Source organism: Triturus cristatus, chromosome 3_2 (genome assembly GCF_964204655.1).
Source record: "Triturus cristatus chromosome 3_2, aTriCri1.1, whole genome shotgun sequence".
In the NCBI taxonomy this organism is placed as follows: Eukaryota; Metazoa; Chordata; class Amphibia; order Caudata; family Salamandridae; genus Triturus; species Triturus cristatus.
In genome coordinates, this window is record NC_140584.1 from 350,229,088 (window position 1) to 350,251,166 (window position 22,079).

The 22,079-nt window shown below is 47.5% G+C and overlaps 1 protein-coding gene across 1 annotated transcript in view; it reads left to right on the top strand.

The window, feature by feature from the left end:
• The window catches only part of MYOM3 (myomesin 3), a 508,088-nt gene that overhangs the window by 42,798 nt on the left and 443,211 nt on the right, over nucleotides 1-22,079 (top strand). The window contains exon 2 of the mRNA XM_085647857.1: nucleotides 21,664-21,789. Within this exon, the coding sequence (XP_085503983.1) occupies nucleotides 21,683-21,789 (107 nt within the window). The 5' untranslated portion in view covers nucleotides 21,664-21,682. The remainder of the gene's footprint in view (nucleotides 1-21,663; nucleotides 21,790-22,079) is intronic.

Consider the following 22,079-nt stretch of genomic DNA (forward strand, 5'->3'; position numbering starts at 1 on the left):
TCCTTCGAGGGTATCAGGCTAGACAGAGCACACGCACACAGTGTCTCTGAGACACACTAGGACTCTAGGTGCCACGATCACAGGGCACGCCGTACGAAGATCTCAGGCTAGACAGAGCACATGCACACGGCGTCTCTGAGAGTCTTCTTTGGAAACTGTTGTGTTTCCGAACGTGGAGCCAGCTCACCTCAGGCCCTTGGGGATAGTTACTTCAGGACACAGCACACTGCAAAGTCCTTCAAGCAGGGGGACACAGCACATAGCAAAATCCCTTTAGCCTTTCCTTTGTTGAAACAGCAAACTGCAGGCCAGCCCCAGATCACACAGCAAGAGCATCCTATCCAGCAGTCTCTTCAGTTGTTTCTTCCTTGGCAAAGGTCCTCTTGACCACGAAGTATCTTCAGTCTTGTTCACACTTGATCAAGCTATTCTCCACAGTAGAAGGGCGTCAGCTCTCATAGTTATACCCCTCAATGGCTTTGAAGTCTTTGTGTTCAAACCAGTTCAGGGTGCCTCCCTGCCATTGACACCTTCTTCCTTTGATTAGTGGGGGATCTGGATTCTCAATAACTCAGCAGGAGATGGGACAATTGTTTTATAGCAGCAGCACAGGCCTCTTCACCTCCAGGGGCTTCTCCTCCCCTACACTCCAGATGCAGGTCAGCCTGTTGCTGCCTCACCTCCTCCCCTGGGTAAAGACATTCCCCAGATCCTATCGCTTTCAAATCGAGACAATAAATCCACAGCCTGGCAGAGACACACTGAAATGTCAGAGTACAAAAACGCGGCCACTTTAAAAAAAGTGGCTTCTGAACACACAATGCAAAAACCCCGTACATATAAAGATTTGTTATTACATTGTGAGTTCAGGCATACTAAACTTCACCTTTCTATCTTAAGCCTTTGGGAGGACAGGCTGGAAAACGTATTACACAGTCCTCCCATTCTGTCCTATGGGCAAGATGGCCTTTCGACAGTGAAAAACGAAATGGTGATTATTTCACTGTCAGGACAGGACACACACCTTAGTACATGTCCTACCTTTCACATGCACTACACCCTGTCTAGGGGGGACCCTAGACCTACCATAGGGGTGTCTTAGGTGCACAGAAAGGGAAGGGTAAGGTCTGGCAAGTGAGTGCACTTGACAGAACAACATGGCAGTTTCACAAACTGCGCGCATGCCCTGCAATGGCAGGCCTGAGGTTCCTTTTTAAGGCTACTTCTGTGGGTGGCCCACTAGTAGCATTTGCATTACCAGCCCTGGCACACATTGTGCACTTTACTAGGGATCTTACTAGCAAGGCAAACATACCAATCATGGACAACCAATTACCATTACTTTATACAGGGAACATGTACACTTTGACAATGGTTAGCAGTGGCAAAGTGTCCATAGCATCTAAGTTGGCAACACTATGTCAGAAAAAGGTCTAGGGGGAAAGCAAAAAGTTTAGGGACTTTAGCCAAAAAGGGCCAAGTCCTACAATGCCTTATTGCGATGAAGACCGGAAATTAGACCCATCGCAGGCACGTAGTTGGACAGTGTCTACCGTTCAAAAAATAAGAGCTTGTGCAACTCATTACTACGTTCACGCAGGATTGGGTGGTCTCTGATGTTCTGAGGCACTGAACTTCGTACTGTTCGTTAGGGCTTTCATGGTGTTAAGCCACGGCTGCTTACAAATTTTGGGTTAAGAGTGAGAGTTGTTTGCTGTAGAAGCAGCCTTGGTGCCTGGAGCTGAAACCTGGTTGTCTTGCAAGGTTTCTGGATACTTTGGCCGTTCAAGAGTTTCATTGCTGTAGGGTGGCACGACCTAATGGCATGGGATAGTAAGATGGAAAGGGCGGCTTTCAACAGCGTGTGTAACAGCGCTGCAAAAAATTGTCCTTTTTCGAAGACAAAAAACTACTGGTAAAATGCAAGCACTCTTGGACAGTCATAAATCCCTACGTAAAACCAAAACCGCAAGCTTATTTAGCGGCACATTTTCGATTGGTTCTAAAAAAAGTTTCATGCTGTATCGGTTTGGAGAATACGAAACCAAGGATTTGCGACAAACATGGAAAGGAAAATCCCTAAATGCAAATTGCCGTTTATGTGGATACTTCAACGAATCCTTATGCCACTTAATGTGCGTCTGCCCCGCAGTGAAAAATGCAAGAAGGAGTCTTTTAAAACCAATCTTAAATGAGCGTAACATTCACACCTGTAGACAAACTATAACCTGTTGGATGGGGGAACAACCACCATCTTAATCTGTTGAGGGGCTAAATTCCTCACTTTGATTGACAAACTCTCATGATTAGTGGACAATACTAAATGAATTAGGTCATAGATGAGTTGGAAACCTCGCATGAATTGTAAAAAAGTTTTTTATATAATGAATGATCTTTTCATGAATTTTTTAAAAATCTTTGTAACAAACTTTTAGAATCATGCTTTAAGTTTCTTTTGACTTACTGACTCGGGCTAAGGGGCTCCGAGCGACCGAGTACGATGCAATTGCGTGCTGATGGACTCAGGTCGCTCGGAGTCCCATTGAAGTCTATGGGAGCCTTTCGTATATGGCGTGCATAGGCTCTCATAGAGAAAAAAGGTAGGTCGCGGAAAAGGGCGCCCCCTGTCGCGGGGACGCCTCGTGCCCCCCGCACTGTGCATGCATGTGTGACCGATTCATAGGACTACTGGTGAAGGGGCGCCCGTACGTCTCCGGCAACCGCGACGTCTCATCTGGAGCAAGTCTATCTAACTGACAGACGAGCTCATCGTACTTGCTCGCTCGAAAATCAGCCCCATTACGCAGCGCGAGTCAGCCATGTTAGAGTCGTCTGGAAGGCATCGCTGACAGGTACGAGTCGTTCGGAGCGCGAGGCTATATATGCATCGTACTTGCTTGCTCGTACAGAGGTACGAGTCATTCGGAAAATGGGACAGCGAGTTGGGCTCACTCTTGACGGATGCAGTACGTAGCCCTTCCGAGCGAGACTGTTATTGGGCCCTAAGTGTAGCAAAGCTTCTTGACTATGTCACATAAGCAGCAGCAACCACTATACAGCCAGGCCTGCTTCCAGGCAGGTGTAAGGTCCTTTGATGGAAATTCACCCAGTCAACAAAGTGATAGGGTGTGTTATAACGGCGCTGACAGATGTGTGGTCAGATGTGGCTGTGAGGCCCATGAAGTGTAAAATTGCAAGACTGCCCATGGGTGCCCTTTGTGGGCAAACTCTGTCTTGTTGATGATTCATGAGTGCTGTTTTGCAGCCTCATTGGGAACTTTTTTTAAAGGCGGCAAGATCCATTTTTGAGTTCCAGGCCTCATCTAATTTTAAAGCATGTATGGCCTGCTGAAGGGCCTGGCCAAAGGTTTTAATAATCGGTCTACCTGCCCATTTCCAGCCAGCACATAGCAGCTTGTGCGTCTTGGGCTGATATTAGTTTCCAACAGAATCTGATGAGGGATCCGCTTCTCACTGGGCCTTCATACTACAATCTGACCTTAGATTGAAATATGTGATGTGGAAGGAGGAAAAGTCGCTTGAAGAGTGTCAATTGGAGAATTGCTCATTTTAGTAGTTCAGAGCCATATTTGAGTGATGGAAGAAACTTTGCTCTGATGACCTGTAGCAGATAGTGATGTGATGTACTGCAAAGCTTTTTTTGTAGCAGTTTAATCGCGAATGGGAGTTTGTTTGCAGTGGCTCTTTTGTAGATGAGGTGCTGTCTAAAGGTTAATTGAGCATCCATAAGCACGCCTAACTATTAGATTTAACCAATACTAATGGTTTACTTGGGACTTTTCACATGAAATAAGGGGAAGTTCTCCGACATGTGGTTGAAAACCATACCACATTTGTTTTGTTGTGGTTTATTTCCAACTTCAGCATTTGGATGTATTTTGCCAGTTGGATAATTAGGCGCTAAAAGCCGATCGGCGTTTGGCTTAGTAGCAGAATTTCATCGGCTTATTGTAGACATCACTTAGGTTTGTGAGCTAGTTTGGGAGGATCACACACCACTTTAGTTAGTTGATTTACAAGGTCAGCCATATAGATGTTAAAAAAACAAGGGGCTAAAACACATCCCTGCTTTAAGCCTGTGTGTGTAGGGATCTTAACGAGTGGTTCTATGGCAGTCTCCATCCTTGATCTGGACCCAAGTGCCTGAGTACATGTTAATAACAGCTTCCAATTATTTTGGTGGTGCTCCTCAATTGACCATTTTTGCCTAGAAGCGATCCCTTGGTACCCTGTTGAACGCTGCTTTCAGATCTACAAAACAAGTATAGAGTTTGGAACGTATAGCTTTGGCCTTTTCCACAAGGAGGCTGACTGCTAGAAGGTTGGTTGTGTTCATGCCTGCTTTTAAGTTTGTCTGTGTTTTTGGAAGGATGTTTACGGCAGAAACTTGGCTTCCAGGTCTATCAAAAGACTGGAGGCATAGATCTTTGGTTCGACGTCGTTGAGGGTGATTCGTCTATAGTTTACTGAGTTGGTCTGCAGGCCTGATTTAGAGATAGGGTGAATATACTGCCTCACCAGTAAGCCGCTATGGAATTGATTGAGAAGGCGTAATTGAACAATGGGGTTAAGTGAAAAGCCCAAAATTGTTGATCTTTTTTAAATAAAGCATTTGGGAGTCTGTTCGGGCCTAGGGTCCCCTTAGATATGAGTCACTTAATGATTTGCAGGACCTCAGTTGGTCCAACCATCGACAATCTAAACAGGTAGATGTTAGATCTTCCGTTAGGATGGTTTAAGAGTGAGCTCCAGGCAAGACCAGTGTAGTACTTGGTGAGTGGCCAAGGTGAAAGCAACTGCTAAGTGTGCCACCCAGTCGGTTTCAGTGATGCCAGTGTTGTTGTGACGGTGGGTCCCATTTGCAAGTTTATTGATTTCGACCCAGACAGTTTCCTGTTTTTCTGTTTACTCCTGTGGAGAAGCTTTATCCATACTTTTCACTGATAGGAGGTTTTGCCTGGACAAATGGTTTTTCTGTAGGCTTGACTTAGTGAGGAGAGCTTCTTCATTATATCTTGATTGATCTCAGGGTACTTTTCAATGACTCGTCAGATCTCCCTATTTAGTTTTCTCTGCTTCAGAAGTAATAAAGGTTTGGAATGAGCTTGGTTGCTCAGTTATCAGGTGGGCTTTTGCAAAGGCCAGGATCTCCTCTGCAGCTGGATCGGACAATGTAAGATGCTTTAAATTGAAAGCCCTAGAGGATGTTAGTATGTCACTTGCATGTGGGCCCTTGGTGGAATGATAATTAGCTCAAAGTGCTGGGGAAAGTGGTCGCTCTCTACCCTAGCGGTTATGCCACTGTAATAGCTCATCAGAAACAACTGTATGTCTAACAATGTGGGGTCCAAGATTGAGTTTGCCTTATATGACAGCGTGGTGTATGGTGTCGGTTGGTCCTGAGCAAGGAGTCCATTTAGTGTGCAAAGGACAATATTTTCTAAGGTCCGGATACATGACTTTCCAGGCTGGTCAGTTCTGGAATAATTTGAGATGATTGCTGGCACAGTTTGCTGCGTCTGTGTTTGACGCTCTTGGGGCTTCACAGATCTGCTTAGTAATAAATGCATGGTGAAGTCCCCTGATAACACCAGATGTGCCTGCAGAAAGATAAATTGGAAGGATCTCAGCAAGGCAATCAGGGTGTTTGTTTTGTCAGCTTTGCTCTTGTTACCTGGATGAATGTATAAGTTGAAAACTAAAGGGGTGACGGCATTATGTGCAGGAGTGGAAGGTGACAGTTTGACGTGTTGAATCCAAGAGAAGCCCAGGTCTAAAGGTTCTTGCTCCCGCTGGAGATTGGTGGTAATATAGGTGGAGAGTCCACCGGTAGCTTTTGGTGCCTGGTTCAATTTGATTGCTTCAATTTGATTTTCTCGGAAGCCAAGTAGAGGTGTTTTCGACCAGGTTTACTGCAATAGCAGGATGTCTACATTTTGTAGGAAAGTGGTGAAGTTATTCTGCCCCACCTTTCTGGTGAGACCATTAACGTTCCAGGAACGTATCTTTAGTGTTGTTCAGTGGTGGGGCTTCAGTGCTGAGGCCCCCTTGTCTTTGAGTTCACACCCCCACGTCGTGCTTGCGGGGAACCCCTTCTGTGTCCCTAGGGTAACTCGCCTTGTTTATGATGGTACTCCTAACATATCATGCTGCTGGTTACTTCATATTTGTAGAGGGGCTCTATGTTCTCTTGGATCTGTTGGGCCTATGGCCCCCCTTAATACTCCATTCGATGGAATCTTCCCCTTGTGTGACTGTCTCAGCTAGGGAAGTAGGGGGCTAGGGTAGACCTCTAGCTATGACCTTCTTACTTCAATGCCCCATTTTAAGAAATGTTTCTTACTCTGCCATACCTGATATCCTATTGTTGGATTGGCCCACGCAACTGCTGTGATTTCATTGCCTGGGATTGACTGATGGGCTTTAATTCAACTGCTTCTCTGTGCTTCAATTGTAAATAGTTCAGGTTGTGTAGTGTGCTGGTCAATTTTAGGATGGCACTTCTATTATAAATATTGTGAGGTCCTCTTGTTTTGTAGCATGGAATAAATTTGATCCTTTGAGAGGCCGTGTCAATGATGTCTGCCTGTGGATGTGCTACAACCCCCCCCCTCCTCGGGCTGATGGAATATCGCAGGGGGATTCTCAAATCTCAGTGAGTCTGTATGGCTTGTTTGGTCAGAGGCAATGTGTGATTGAGACGTTTGACTAGGCAGCTGAAGTTGCGTGGTTGAAGGTGGACATATGCCAGCTTCGATGTGTACTGGTCTGTTATTTGAGTGATGCTTGACATCTGTCCTTAGAGAGTGTGGTGAAATTTGACTCGACCAATCTCGTATGGTAACTGCACTTGTTGAGAGAGTGGATTCACTAGTTGTAGTGAAGGAATCTGTTTCCTGGTGGTGAGATGTTGTTGTCGCTTTAGAAGTAGCACAGGCCTTTTCTGATGCATGGGTTGTTTTGGCCTCTGTGTTCTGAGGACCAAACATCAAATCACTATGACTAGACCCTGGTTGCTGTGAGGCTTTGTTTTTTCTTTCCTTTTGTTGAAATATCGCATTAGAAGGAACTGTCAATTGACTTAACTGGTGTTGGTAGGTCTCAATTAAGGCCTACAGATTGCATGGCTCCTAATTAGTGTAGTAAGCGAGAGGGGCTTTTATGTTCCATTTTCGTCCCTTATGCTTCGATTGTTCCTAGCTTTTCTAAGGCACTTAAGTTCTCTTTTATGGAGAGGGACATTCTTGGGCCTTGGTGGGCTAAGTCCTGTGCAGGGTAGGTATGATAGAAGGATGGAGTGACCTCCTTAAAATGTTGGTTTGGGGGTGCTTCCATCACTTGTTTGGCTGGCTTTATTTCATCAATGATTTCCGGATGTCCTTATGTCTGGGCTTGGTGGAATATAGATGCAGGATTTCACTCCGCAAACATGTTGGCTGTTGAAGGTCCCTCTCCTTCAAGACCGAGCTTAGGGAAAAAATATCTGACTGGTGGTTGGGAGCAGATTTTTCTGTTTGCGACAGAGAGGCTTTGGAAGCTTTGACTTCACTAAAATGTCTGAGAGCAGGGTTGGGACTTATGTGAGTAGATCCATGGTTGTGGAATATTGGCAAGAGTGGTAAGATGTGGCTAAGTCTTCCTGTATCCTCCTAATCATGGTGTATAGAGCCTGCAGTTTTTGATCAATGCCTAAGACGGAGGCCACCAAAGCGTTTAGTAGGTCCACCTGAATTTCAAATTTTTCCAAGTGGAAGGTTCAGGCCAACGATATTACCACTGTGTTGTCTAACAGAGGTGTACCTCCATGGTGTCTAACAGAGGTGAACACATCGGATTTGGCAGGTTTGAACTTATTTTAACTACCAAAGAACTTCCCTTGTTGCTGTTGGATGAATTAATTGAATCCTTGTTGCCACTAGATTGTGCATGGGGCATGTCAAAGTTGCATTCTGTTGGACCAGCTTTGAGTGTCCTGTGATGTGAACTGATATCTATCACGGCTATTGTATTTCCTTGGGTCAATTTGATAGGAGAGAGCAAGGCATTATAGTCGTGCTTTGACCAGAGTTGTTTGAAATGCTGTGCTGGTCTGAAACACCTTTGTTTGACTGGTCAAGTGGGCTTAGTAACATCTCTTGCCACACTGCAGAGTCCTCTGGTACCCCCCCCTTTAATAGAGTGTTGGCTAAACTGTGGGAAGGTAGGCGATTTGAAGTCATTTTGAAGTGCACCTGAGGACTAATTAAGGGAACATTTTTCGCAGGTGCTGGGTGACTTCTCTGGTGGTGAGGAATGAGTGCATTCACCCTGTGTTTGTAGTGTGCTAGGCCCTGGGTGTGTTCTATGCACGTGCACTTTTACTTCTAATATGTTTAGGTTATGGGTGACCTTAATGCCTGGTGATGTGAGGGGATGAGAGAGGATCGATTTTGGATCTGGACCTGGTCTTGCTCAATCGGGGTTCCACTCAATGGTGCCAATGGTGAAAGGGTCCAGGTGTGTTCACGACCCAGGGGGGAAGCCTGATTCTGTAGAGGACTTTTGGAAGTCTGTTATTTTTACTATCCTTGAACCTCTGGTGATGGGGGACTGTAGGGTGGTTGCTGTTGAGGCCACCTTATTTTTGGTGGTTGCTGGTTTTATTAAATGTGACGGGGACTCGGATCTATAGATTGTATCTTCTCTTTGCCCCCACTTTTCTTGGCTGGCTTCACACGACTGCATACCTTACTGGATGTCATAATTATCAAACGCCGATGCCATTCAGGCGGGAACAGAGGATTGAGAAGGAGACAGGAAAGTTGCTGATGGCGAAGAGTGCCCAACTGATGTGCATCTTAGAACAAGTGGGCAAACGGGTGGGCAAGCACACAGGGTGGTGCAAGCCGCACCATGGCCTAATCCGACCTCTTCTGCACAGACTCCGGCTAGACCCTCAATGAACGGTCACTGTGCTGCACCACGCCCTTGGGAAGCCCCTGCCCTTGTGCCATTTTGTTTCCTAAGCCTCTCTGGTTTAGATGCTTATGTGCAGCCATATTCCTGCTGTCTGTGCTGATCCATCCAGCCATGAGGCGGGCAGCAGAGTGCACAGTTTTATGAGTGAGACACTGAGGAAACCAACGGGATGGCGGTCTGCTAGCTGCTGATGTCTGGTGGCTGATGGGTGGTGAGCAGCAGCGGCTGTGGACCGGCGGGTGGAGATCAGGTCAAATGAGGTCAAAGCTAATGGCTAACAGCTAATAGCTAAAGGCTGGTGGGCAGCCAATTGCCACCCTTCACCACTGGCTCAGCAAAGATACTCCTTTGAGAGCATGGCGAGTTGGCAGCAGTTATTCGAGGTTTAAGCGTACTATGGTAGAGTTCCTTGCCTTATTCTTTTCCTTGTATCACAGGGATTTGCTTGATATGCTAATAAGAGAGATAAAGAGGGAGCAAGCCTAGGGGGGCATGGGGCTGCAAGCCTCACCTAATTCTGGCTTGGCCACCTCTGCTGCACTCGCCCCCTGGTGGGTCGTCCCCACTGGGGGACATGCACCATGCGGACTCACCTCACGTCTTCCAGCATCACTCTCCACCACCGCGGCCCGGCTCAGCCAGGATGGTGGCCAACCAAAGCTGCATTGGTGATGCAAGCTGCAGGAGGGTGATCTGGCTGGCGATAGGCAGGGCGACTACCTGGCTCGGGCTCAGTGGAAGACGATGCATATAAACTGGGGTGGGTTTGGTGAAGGGTGCAGGGGGGGTGTGGTGGGGATGGCGCAGGAGGTGGGGAGCGGCGGGGTAGTGGAATAATAACAAAAATACACATAGAACTTACCTAATGCTGCTTTTGCTTCCTCGCGCCTTGCACCTCCTTCCTGGTCTCACAGCCCCTGGGACAGCATCAGAGATTCCCTCTGAAATCCCCTGCGCTGCTCTCATGATATAAGAGCAGCATGGGGATTGGACTGAGTGGGTTGGTTTGGCACTCCGCTCAGGCACAGGGAGTATGTGCTGTTTCTCCAACCCAGCTGTGCTACAAGCTGCGTTCGAGAAACCTAACTGTGCATGTCTGTTTGGCCAGCCTAAGATGGGTGGCCAAACAGACATGTATAGTTAGCAGTACACTCCAGTCCTCACTCCCATGGCCCGGCCAGGCCTACTCACTGCACACGCTGGCTCAGCGAGATATCGGTTTATTTTTCAGCTGCTGGCTCTGAGCCATTGGGGCACTGCTCCTCCGTCATTGACCGAAGAGCTGTTGCTGCTCGGGCTACCAGCTGTGATATAGCTGCAGTGTCAATGGTGTCGATGTTGGAGGCAGCCGCTGTCGCAGCTGTTGTCTGCGCTACTGCTGGCTTGCACTCACACCGTGGCACACCACGACTACTGAGTTCCGCTTCCAGTCGAGAATTCAATGTGTTACTCTATCGTCGAGTTGGTATATTATAGTGTTTATTTTATTTTGTTGGTGCCTTCGTTAGATGTGTTACATAGTACTCGCAGATTGCGATTGATTTTGTGTGGTAAGATTTGTGGAGACAGAGAGATGGCTCTCCTATCTATGGCCAGACCAGGAGATTCTGCATGGACAGAGAGGTGGCCTGCTATCTGAGGAAAGGAGCTACAGTTACTGTGCAACCTGAGGGATCTCGCTGCTTTCTCAGTCAATCAATCAGGGGTTTGTAGAGTTCAGCTACCCGCCTGAAAGGGTCTCAAGGTGCGGGGGGGGAGGGGGAAGGGTGCACACAGCTCCTGGTAGTTCATGGAGCTCCTTTGAAGATCCAGGTCTTGAGGTCCTTCAGGGACTTGGGGAGTGGTGGTGTCTGTCAAAGCTGGAGAGGGAGGGAGTTCCATGCCTCGGCAGTGAAAAGGGAGAAGGAGCATCCTCCTGATCTGGTCTTCTTGATGCCTGTTACTGTTGGAAGAGAAAGCTGGGCCAATCGGAGGGATCTTTGGGGTGCGTGGAACGCGAGGCGGTGGTTAATGTAGGCTGGTACGGTGTTGTGAAGGGCCTTGTAGCAGTGGGTGAGAAGCTTGAAGGTGATTCTCTTCTCGACAGGGAGCCAGTGTAGTGTACGCAGGTGTTGGCTGATGTGGCAGTGGCGTGGTAGGTTGAGGACTAGTCTGGCGACAGCGTTCTGGACGTTCTGGAGTTTGCAGATGAGGTTCTTGTTGATCCCGGAGTGGAGTGCGTTGCTGTAGTCCAGTCTGCTGTTGTTTAGGGCATGGGTGACAGTTTTCCTGTGTTCGAGGGGAATCCAGTTGAAGGTCTTTCGGAGTAGGAGGAGGGTTTGGTAGCAGAAAGAGGTGATGGCATTGATTCGGCGGTCCATTTTGAGTTCGGAGTCCAAGATTATTCCGAGGTTGCGTGCGTGGTCCGTGGGGGAGGGAGGGTTCCCAAGGGTGGGGAGCCACCAGGTGTCATTCCAGGCGTCGGGGTGTGGGCGCATGATGAGCACCTCGGTTTTGTCTGTGTTGAGTTGTAGGCAGCTGTTCTTCATGCACCTGCCGACAGCGTCCATTCCATGTTGATAGTTATGTTTAGACATGTTGGGTTTGTTGGATAGGGAGAGGATGAGTTGGGTGTTGTTTGCATACAATACTGTGTTGAGTCCGTGTGATCTGACGATAGATGTGAGCGGGGCTATATAGACGTTGAACACGGTTGGGCTGATGGAGGATCCTTGGGAGTGCAGGTGGTCGGTGTGGGTTCCAAGAGGAAGGGAGGGAGTCTGACCCGTTGCGTTCTGCCAGAGAGGAATGAGGGGATCCATTCGAGGGCCTTGTTCTGGATTTCCACGTCATGGAGTCTGTGGGCTAGGGTATGATGAGAGACTGTGTCAAAGGCCGTGGAGAGGCCCAGGAGGATGAGGGCCACAGTCTCTCCTCTATCAAGGAGGGAGCTGATGTCATCTGTCGCAGCGAGAAGGGCAGTTTTGGTTCTGCGGTTCTTCCTGAAGCCTGATTGGGAGGAGTCGAGGCTGTTGTTTCCGTCTATGAAGGTGAAGAGTTGACTGTTGACTGCTTTTTCCATGACTTTCACCGGATCCAGGAGTAAGGAGATCGCTCATAAGTTTTTGAGGTCAGTGGGGTCTGCCAAGGGCTTTTTCAGGAGAGGGTTGATCTGAGCGTGTTTCCAGTTGTCGGGGAAGGAGGCGGTCTCAAAGAAGCGGTTAATGATTTGTTGAAGCTCAGGCGATGATGTCTGCGGCTCTGTGGTAGATGCGGTGGGGGCAGGGGTCAGTGGGGGTCCCAGAGTGGGTGGTCTTCATAGTCTTTAGGGTGTCTTCTATGCTGAGGGTGGTACAGCTGTCCAGTGTCGGCTGTTCGGTGCATGGAATGGTGGAAGAGGGTTCCTCCTAGAGGCTGGTGTCGTCAAAGTTGTCATAGATGGTCTTGATTTTGTGGTGGAAGAAGACGCTGAGTCCGTCGCAGAGGTCCTGGGAGGGTGGGATGTCGGAAGTTTCGCTGTTGGGTTGGGTGAACTCTTTGATGATGCTGAATAGTTCCTTGCTGTGGTGTGCGTGGTTGGAGATTCTGTCCTGGAGGGCTTTCTTCCTTGAGAATATGAGGAGTTTGTGATGAGCGGCAGTGGCTGATTAGAAGTTGTCGACGTCTGCTGGGGTTTTGGAGTTCCTCCTTAGCTTTTCGAGGAGTCTGCAGGTGCGTCTATAGTCCTAGAGTTTGGTGAAGAACTAGTTGGCTTTCTTGGTGTGAGGGTTGGAAGCTTTCTTGAGGGGGGGCAATGGTGTTGGCGCAGTCGATGATCCAGTTGTGTAGGTTGCGGGCAGCAGTGGTAGGGTCATCGTCTGTGGCAGTGGGAGCGGAGCTGCTGATGGCGGCGCCTAGCTGGTCGTGAGAGATCTTGTTCCAATTCCTGTGCTGGAGATGGTGTGGACGTCTGTGGGAGATATTAGTTTTGAAGGTGAAGTGTATTCAGCGGTGGTCCGTCCATGGGAGTTCGGAGGTGTGACTGAAGGTGATGGAGTTCCCTGCTGTAAAGATGGGGTCGAGGGTGTTTTCTGCTGAGTGCGTTGGCTCTGGTACAATCTGTTTGAGTACAATGTTGTGGGGGTTGTCCAGGAAGGAGGTGGGCTTGGGGTCTTGATGGTTGTCGAGGTGGAAGTTGAGTTCTCCCAGCAAGACGTATTCGTTGGAGGTGATGGCATGCATGGTGATGATGTCAGTGATGGAGTCGGAAAAAGGTGTGCGGGGTCTGGGGGATCTGTAGATGAGGGTGCCGGAGGGTGGTGGATGGGTTGGTCTGTATCTTGAAGTGGAGGTGTTCCATTAGGTCTGTGGGCCCGTCGGTGTAGGTGCTCGAAGGTTGGCTTTATGAGTGATGGCGATGCCTCCCCCGGGTTGTTGGGGCAGTCCTGCCAGGTGATTTTGTATCCTTTGGGGATGACGATCGCGATGTCTGGTCCCGAGGCGGCGCTTGTCCAGGTTTTGGTGAGGAAGGCAACATCAGGGGAGGTGCTGTCACGGAGGTCCTAGATTTCTGCATGTGTCTGCGGCGGGAGGGGATGTTTAGGAGGATTCATTGCAGGGTTTGGGGTGCGATGGAGTTGTTGCTGGGGGTGGAGGTGGGTCCTGGGTCTTGAGGAAGGGGAAGGAGTGTCGGCAGGTGAAAGGTCCGTGGGTGTTGAGAGGTTAGGGAAGCTTGCAGTTGTTGTTCTTGCCGGCATTGAGTGCGTAGAGAGCCGAGGAGCTGTAGTGCTGGCTGGTCGGGGGACCAGGGTTCTTGGCGCTGGTCACAGTTGGGTTGCGGATAGGCGCAGACTGGCTTGTCTTTGGCGCGCCTCTGATGTGCCAGCCATGTGGCCGCACAGCAGCTGCCATTAACTAGTGGTTGGGGGAGAACAGGACAGCTGGGTGGAGGGCACGGGAGCCCCAGGGGCAGCAGTGCTGGGAGCCGAAACGGCACAAAGTAAAAGCAGGGAAAAATTAAAATAAAGTACAAGGAGTGAAAAACTGAATGAGGAATACAAAGAGGGAGGAAAATAGAAAGAAGGCAGTCAAAGTGAGAAAGCACAGGGCCTCGAACCGATGTCCGCGGCGGTGCTGAGCAGAGCACTTACGGTGGACCTGTGCGTTGTGAGAGCAGAATCCTGACCAGAAGTTCAGGGGTCATGCTTATTCAAGCGAGCAGTGGCTGCCATTAAGTAGGGGTCGGGGAGAAGGCAGGACAGCTGGGAGGCGTGTGCGGTGCGTGAGGAGCCACGGGGGCAGCAGCCACGGAAGCAGAAACTGCACAAAAAGAAAGCGTGGAAAATGGGAAAGAAAAATAAAGGACAAGGAGGGAAAAACTGAATGAGGAATACAAAGAGTGAAGAAAAGAGAAAGAAGGCAGTGCAAGTGAGAAAGCACAGGGCCTCGAACCGAGGTTCACTGCAGTGCTGAGCAGGACACACACGGTGGAGCTGTACGCTTTGAGAGCAGAATCCTGGCCAGAAGGTCAGGGGTCTTGCTCATTCCAGTGCGCAGCGGCCACTGTTAAGTAGGGCTTGGGAGAGTGGGAAACAGCTGAGAGGTGGGTGCGGGAGCAGGAACACGCGGGCGGGAGGGCCCGCAGGGGCAGCAGCTGCGGGAGCAGAAATGGCGCGAAAAGAAAGCAAGGAAAAATGTTAAAGAAAAATAAAGGACAAAGAGGGGAAAACTGAATCAGGAATACAAAGAGTGAGGAAAAGAGAAACAAGGCAGTCCAAGTGAGGAAGCACAGGGCCTCCAACTGACGTCCGCGGCTCTGCTGAGTGTATTATCCGGCTGGATACATTCTAGTGTTCCACCGATGATGTAAGAGATACTTTACACCCACCCACCATAGGCGTCACCAGTCAGGTGACCCTGTTAATAAAAGGGTCTGGGCCCTGGGCCAGTTACCAGTATACTAAGCATGCATCTGTGTGCGTTATTTATGTAGCATGTGGGCCTGGGGCCCACAATACCACACTGAGCAGGGCACTTACGGTGGAACTGTGCGCTGTGAGAGCAGAATCCTGACCAGAAGGTCTTCTAAAAAAAATATCAGGGTAACCTGACTAAAAAATAGTTCCAGGCCCAGACGTACGTGGCATTTATGTGGGCGCTCATGCAACACTAACAGGAACAAACAGCAGAGTCGATTTAAGTTTCCTGAACAAAATATATTTAGAGCAGAAACAAATGTAACATCATACGCATTGGAATCATGTTGAACCAAACACATTGATGATAAATGCAATGGCTTTGCACGAAATCCTACCATCACTTAAGTGGGAAGTGACGATTGTGAAGAATCAGGGGGTCAAATTGGACTCTACTCTTTCTATGAAGACGCAAATCCAATCTGTGGCTGGCACCTGCTTTGGGATTTTGAAGATGTTGAAACATTTTCTTCCACTTCTCCCAGTATCACATCGTAAAACAGTGGTCCAGGCATTGGTGTTGTCAAGACTTGATTATGTTAATTCACTGTATTTGGATCTTCCCGAGTATCTACTGAGTCAGCTACAAATCATCCAGAATGTGGCTGCCAGGGCAATTTTTTTAACTAAGCCCAGAACACATACCTCACATCTGCTGTCGTCTCTCTACTGGCTTCCAGTGAAAAAAAGAATTTATTTTAAAGCTTTGTTTTCTGGTCTTTAAGGCTCTCCATGGGATCGGGCCCCGTATTTACAGGGAAGATTTCAGCCCTACGCACCTCAGCGCTCTTTAAGATCCTCCTCCCAGTCCCTGACCTTAATTCCAAGATTCAGGCTTTCGTGGGTTGGAGGAAGATCATTTCAGGTTATGGCCTCTCGTCTCTGGAATGGCCTCACTCTCTTACTACGTCAAAGCTCCAACCTTCTGACCTTCAGACGAAACCTGAAGACGTGGCTTTTTCAGCTTTAGGTCTCCTTCTTTTTCTTCTAGGACGGCGACTAGGGGCGTCTTTTCGTTTTGGTTGGTTGTCTGTGGTTTTCTGTAGTGCCGGGACACTCTTTGGAGTAGCCGTGCGCTGTATAAATCAAGAATAACATAACATAACTTAAAACTGGGCTCAAACAATGGGCGAGTAGAGGATCATGTGATGTTCTCATGCGTAATGCGTAATGTCTGCGAAATTAAACATTATATGTAGCTTATTCCTGGGAGATTGTACTCATAAATGCATTTGTACTGGAAGGTGTACCTAGAGTACAAATGTCATGAAATCCTGCTAGTTCGCTTTTGCACCAGGTACAACATTTAACATAAAATGATAAAAACATTTTGTGAAGTGAGCACGGCTGATAGCGTCATTGACGCACAATTCTTTGCAGATAGAACGTTCATTTCAATTTACTGTTCACTTAATGCAGTACTTCTGCTTGTCATGCAGCGCTGCTGTGCTTAACTGTTTGTGAATCTAGGCCCCACTCGCTAAAGTCAAACCAGGTACTTTCTGTGTATCTTCAAGTCTAGATTAGATTACGAGGCTTGAATCTCTAAGTATTGTATTTGTATTTAAATTTGTAGAGCGCACTGCAACCCTACGGGCATCCTGGCGCTAAAGACAGAGTGAAGGAGGAAAACGGAGGGGAGGCTGAGAATTAGGCTCTGGGGAACAGCCAGGTTTTCAGCTGTCTGCGGAAAAGGGTCAGATCCTGGACCAGTCGTAACTCAACAGGAAGGCTATTCCATAAACGTGCAGCCGCAGAGCTGAAAGCACGGCCACCCAAGGTGGCTCTCATTGTTTTGGGAATCAAGGCCAACCTAGCTGAAGAGGAGCGCAACATGCGTGTGGGAGTATACCATCTAAAAAGATTTTGCAGTGGTAAAGGGCCAAAGCCATGAAGAGCCTTAGAAGCTACACACAGAGATTTAAACAAAATTCTCTGATGCACGGGCAGCCAATGTAGTTCGGACAAGGCCCTTGTGCTGGAGGAAAAACGCGGTCTAAGAAGAGCAAGTTTTGCGGCAGCTGCCTGGATCCGTTGAAGTCTCTGAATAAGATATGCAGGGGAGGCAAGCAGCAAGGCATTGCAGTAGTCCAGGCGACTGAGAATTGTACATCGGACCACTGTACCTCGTACATGAGAAGGAAGAAGGGGCAAAATCCTACGTAAACCTCTCATGATCAGATAGCAGTTTAACCGAAGTGGTAGTCTTTCTCTCTAAATGTGAACACCCCATTTCCTTCCAACCTTCACTGTCACTCGGTGTGCCTCACTGTCACCTTCTAGTCACCTTGCTCCGCCTGCTACCACTAGGAATGACACAGAGGTCCGGTTCTCTATTGCATCATCAGCAATGCGGAAACACTGTTCTCAAGGGTGGACTCTGAAGCTGGCTTGAAACTTGGAGTGACTGAAACTTGTGTTTGTGTATTTATATAAATGTGTGTGTGGGTGTGTGTCTTTGCGCTTGCATGTATGCATGTGTGAGATGTGTGGAGTGCGTCTGTGTGTGTGTGCGTGTGTGAAGGATGTGTGTTTATGGTTGTATCTGTCACTAAATGGCGACGTTAGGAAACGACGCATTGCTGATGTACACATGATCCTTGTGATGGGTGTCTACCTAAAACTGCAAAAAACACTTTCATTGCACATAAGCCTCTGCCAACATGATTGCTTTTTCCAGTACATCTTTTTGGTAGGCGCTGCATACCTGCCAACTCACATGGTGCCACCGTGTGACACACGATATCAGCTCCCTTCACATAGTCATCGAGGGGCATATTATCAAGGTCTTTCTATAGACTTATCCACTTTTAGCGTCCGTTTTCGGGCAAAAAGCGGCGATAATTCTATCGAACTATTATCAAGCACGCGCTAAACTGCTTTAGCGCTTGCTTAATAATGTTAGCGACCGTTTTCAATTACGCCTTGCATGTCATCGCTAATGACATGCAAGGTAGGCGTTCCTGACTTAAAGTCCATGAAAACGGTCGCTAACACAACATCGCCCAATTACCAATGCGGCCCGAATCCAGTGACGCGATAAAAAAACGTGCACTAAGCGCGTTTATCGCATTTCCCTAATGCCTAAATGAAATATGACTTAGCCATTCATTACATGGGAGGTGGATAGTCAGGTTATGACCATGCTTGCCTATTAGCAAGCTTTTTTTTATCGCACTGGGTTTATTGCAGGATTTCTCCTGCTAAAACCCGCTATCGCATCGCTTGATGCGATGTGAACCAGCGATAGACGGCGATAAAAAAAATGCGCTAGACGCGCTTAGCGATATTTATCGCATTCTGTTGATAATATCCCCCCTAGAGCAAATATTGCACGGATACTGGGAAATCGAGCTGAAAACCACGGTAAACAGGATTACCTCGTTTTCGGAGGGTTTGAACTGCAGAAGTGAATTCAAGGGTGTAAAAATACCCAGGACATAAGCATCATCATCAGCAAGCTTTTTTTCTTGTTTTTGAAGAAGGCATTTGTGGGTGGGCAGAGGCAAAAGTGCCACTTCGGTACTACTGGGCACGAAGCCCCACCCCCAGGGGCGTAGCTTCAGGGGAGTATTTGGGGTGCTACCCCTCCATTTATGTATTATTTCATAAATAGTTGGGTACAGGAGTTTTCAGTCGCGTTTGATAAGGTGTCTGTCAGATTTCACCTGGGACTTTTAAATTCTCACTCAAACAAAAACACACACACACATACGCTATTGTCTGTTTCAAAGGTCTTACTACATGGGTACTATACACAATACTGTTTTAAGTACCCCTCACAACCCACAGTTCATTTCCTTTCCACTGGCCCTTCTCATATAATAATTAACATGCAATGCCAGCGTAATTGTCAAAAAATCTGAAGTTCACACCCCTCTGGTTTATTGACCAAGCTACACCAGTTCCTTCCTTAGGCAAGGCTGTTCATCATTAGCATCGTGAGTAATAGCCAAACGTCGCATAGTCCGGTCAGATATGGATACATCCTGCACAGATTAACCACAAAGACACCAAAACTAACCAAAGACTGTTGCCAGCCTGAGCCGATATAGGTGTCACCTATACAGGCCAACATCGAATGTAAAGATAAAATCACCAGTTAAGCTGAGAAAGCTTCTTTAACTGTACAGTACTACTCGGGAATTTTTTGATGTAGAACTTACGGAAATGACACATCGGAATCATTTGTATAGGAATACTGTTACACCAGGTACACTAAACAGTTTCTAAAATTGTTATTGTTGAAACTGCTAAGAAAGACATGTACCTGAATCTTATATATATTAATGCTACTATACCCGCTGTACTCTAAACTGTACCTCATGTAACTGTGAAGCGCTCTGATACCCATGCGTCACGTTCGCGCTATATAAAACTCTATAAATAAATTAAATAAACACCATTCCCCACCCGCTCCAAGGCCCCGCTCCCTCCTCACATGGTGAGATTTTCGTTTTGGTTGGCGGGTCAGGTTTCGACAGCACAGGTACTGAGCTAGCCACAGGGGCAGATTCCCTTGGTTGGAGCACATCAAGGCTGAGTGGGCTGCTCTCTAGACGCTGATGGTGTGTGGGGACGTTGAGTAAAGTTTGTATTACTATAGTATGAAAAAGGTGGAAAGGACAAACAGGTAGTGAGGAGATGGGTCAGTCCTGATTGAATGTGTTCTTCAGAAGTACATGTTAGACATCGCTTCTAACCCTATGCATTTTAATTGGATTACTACAAAGTGCCCAACAGTTGTAGACCAGGAAGCGGAAGTACTGAGGGTAGGTCTGCACAGTGCTGTACGGTTTCAGGGTGCAATTCCTATGTATCAACACCATTTGAGAGCAAGAGAGCCTTAAGCTCGGTATGAATGTTGTGTGATGCAAAAGGTCAGCCATTGAGTCACTGTCACAAGTTTGTGATTTTGTTTTAGCAACAGTAACATTTACAGTGGATTCCCACAGTGGGACAGAACAGGCATCATTACTGTAGACATGAAAGCTGATGCAGCACATTGCCAGGATTAGCAGAAGGAACAGAGTGTGTCCTTTGGGAACTCATGACATCCCGTGACCATGACTGCCCTTGTGTTCCATCCCAAGCCCTTCAACAAACTCCCATTTGCTGCCGAGTGAAGGAGCACAGCCTGCTGAAAGGAAACAGGTCTCTGACCCACCCCTGCCTTCATATCCTTTGAGAGCAGAGGTGTCACAGGGCATCTATCCGAGGCCACTTCTGGCCACCTCTAATTGATATCTGAGACTCTAGATCACCTCACATCACTAGTGACAGGACAGTCACGTCAATGCCCTTAGTATAACACTTCATACTGAAAGATCCTTTTATTTGTCTTGCTAAAACTGAAATTGTGTTTGAGATTGGCTGCTCACAGGGAGATATAAAATGAAACTTCAGAACAGACACTCGTTTAGAAACATTTAGATATCCAGGTTTGTTCTCTGATGTTTCTGGAAAAATGTAAGAATGAAGGAATGGGTCCAGTTGCAAAGTTCCTAAAATACCCAACTAACTCGCTGTTAGTTTCACTTTTAGTACTGGAGAGAGTTAGTTCTTCATGGCTAAGTGTTTCTTGGGGGTGTGGTTGGTGTCAAGTGACTTTGAGCTGGTCGAAATCTGGGCTCTGACTATAGCCAGATTCATGTCTCTAATTTAGACTTGAACTGGTTATTGCTGGTGTTTTTTTGCAAAGACTTTTATAAAATATTTAAAAAGAGAACATTACAGACAGTATCCGCGTGGCATTCTAGAAGATTAAGTTTACTGTGTACAGTAAATAACATTTAATCTGTCATTTCGCCACGATAGGAAAAATATACTGGGAGTGTTTCTCAAAAAGTAGAAAGAAGGGTGAACAAGGTTGAATTGTCTGGCAATGCGCAAGCACAAGGAGATGTACAATTGTTGTGCGGCTGCTATGGCGAGCGATGGATGCAGCACAGATGAGACGGTAGGGTTTATGTGAGGGAAAAGCAGAGGGATGTGGTGTTAAATGTGCACAGGAGCAGGCACCGGCGTACCAGCAAAAGGGGAGTGACCACAAGGAGCAAAGGCATGAGCCATGCACACTTAATATGGTGGCCATTGCTCTCATGGGGGTGGGAGTCATCTTTGAGAGTGCTTTGAGGGTGGATCAACATAGCGTCACATTCCATAGAGATGGGATGTTTGAAGAGGCCTCACGCCTCTTCTCTGCACATTGCAGTCCTCTCAGCTTCAGCCCAGTGCAGGGTGTGCCACCAAGATGTACCCGGCGGGACAATGCATCCGCCACTTTAGCGTTTAGCCCATTTAACCAGCAAGAGGGCGAGGTCAGTGGTCCTACCTGCTACCGTGCTGCATTTAGTCCACTTCTAGATACCAAGGGCACCAGGCTCCCAGGTGTTAAGTCCCATGCAGTGAGTGATGTGGGTCATGAAGTCCCACAGCGCAGGGAATCCTGAGCACCGGGTCACTCCAGGAGCGGTATCTCAGGGGCATATGGAATAATGTGCCTCATGGGTGGAAAACTCATCTGACACATCACTTGACTATTGTCACTAGTCTAGGGAGTGTATTTTGTGCTGTGGTCTTTGTACTTGTGATTGCTTGTTGTTGGTGAATAGAGCTAATTCTTTGTTGGTGGAATTAGGTTCCCGAGACGAATACTAATTGCATTTGGGTAAAATATCTATATAAGAAAATGTTCTGAGTGCAATTCGATAATGTCAACCGATTTTCATTATCTACCCTTTTGTTTCAGATAAAGTATCTTGGTCAGCATGGAGACCAGAAGCCTGGAGCATCGCAGCGAGGAGGAGCAGTCTGAGAAAAGACAGCACAGCCTACACATGGAGTCCAAAACGCACAAGAGGAAATTTAAGAGCAGGTGAGCATTTTAAAGCGATAACTTCTAGATCCTGGGTTAGCACCTAAAGAATAGATTTAAATCTCTTCATTTATTATTGATCTGAACCAGAAATTCTGTGCATGGAACGCAAATGCCAGGAATAGCAGAAGGCTATGAAGAAGGAAAGAGTAGATGGGCCGTCCATCTTCAGATGATGGTTGGTGTAAATAGTGGAACTTATAAAACTAGGCTTTGTGGTGGAAAAGACGTGCAAATAACCTCTTTTTGCACAATTTGTTTTGCTAAAAAGTGTGGTAAAGTGAAAAAAT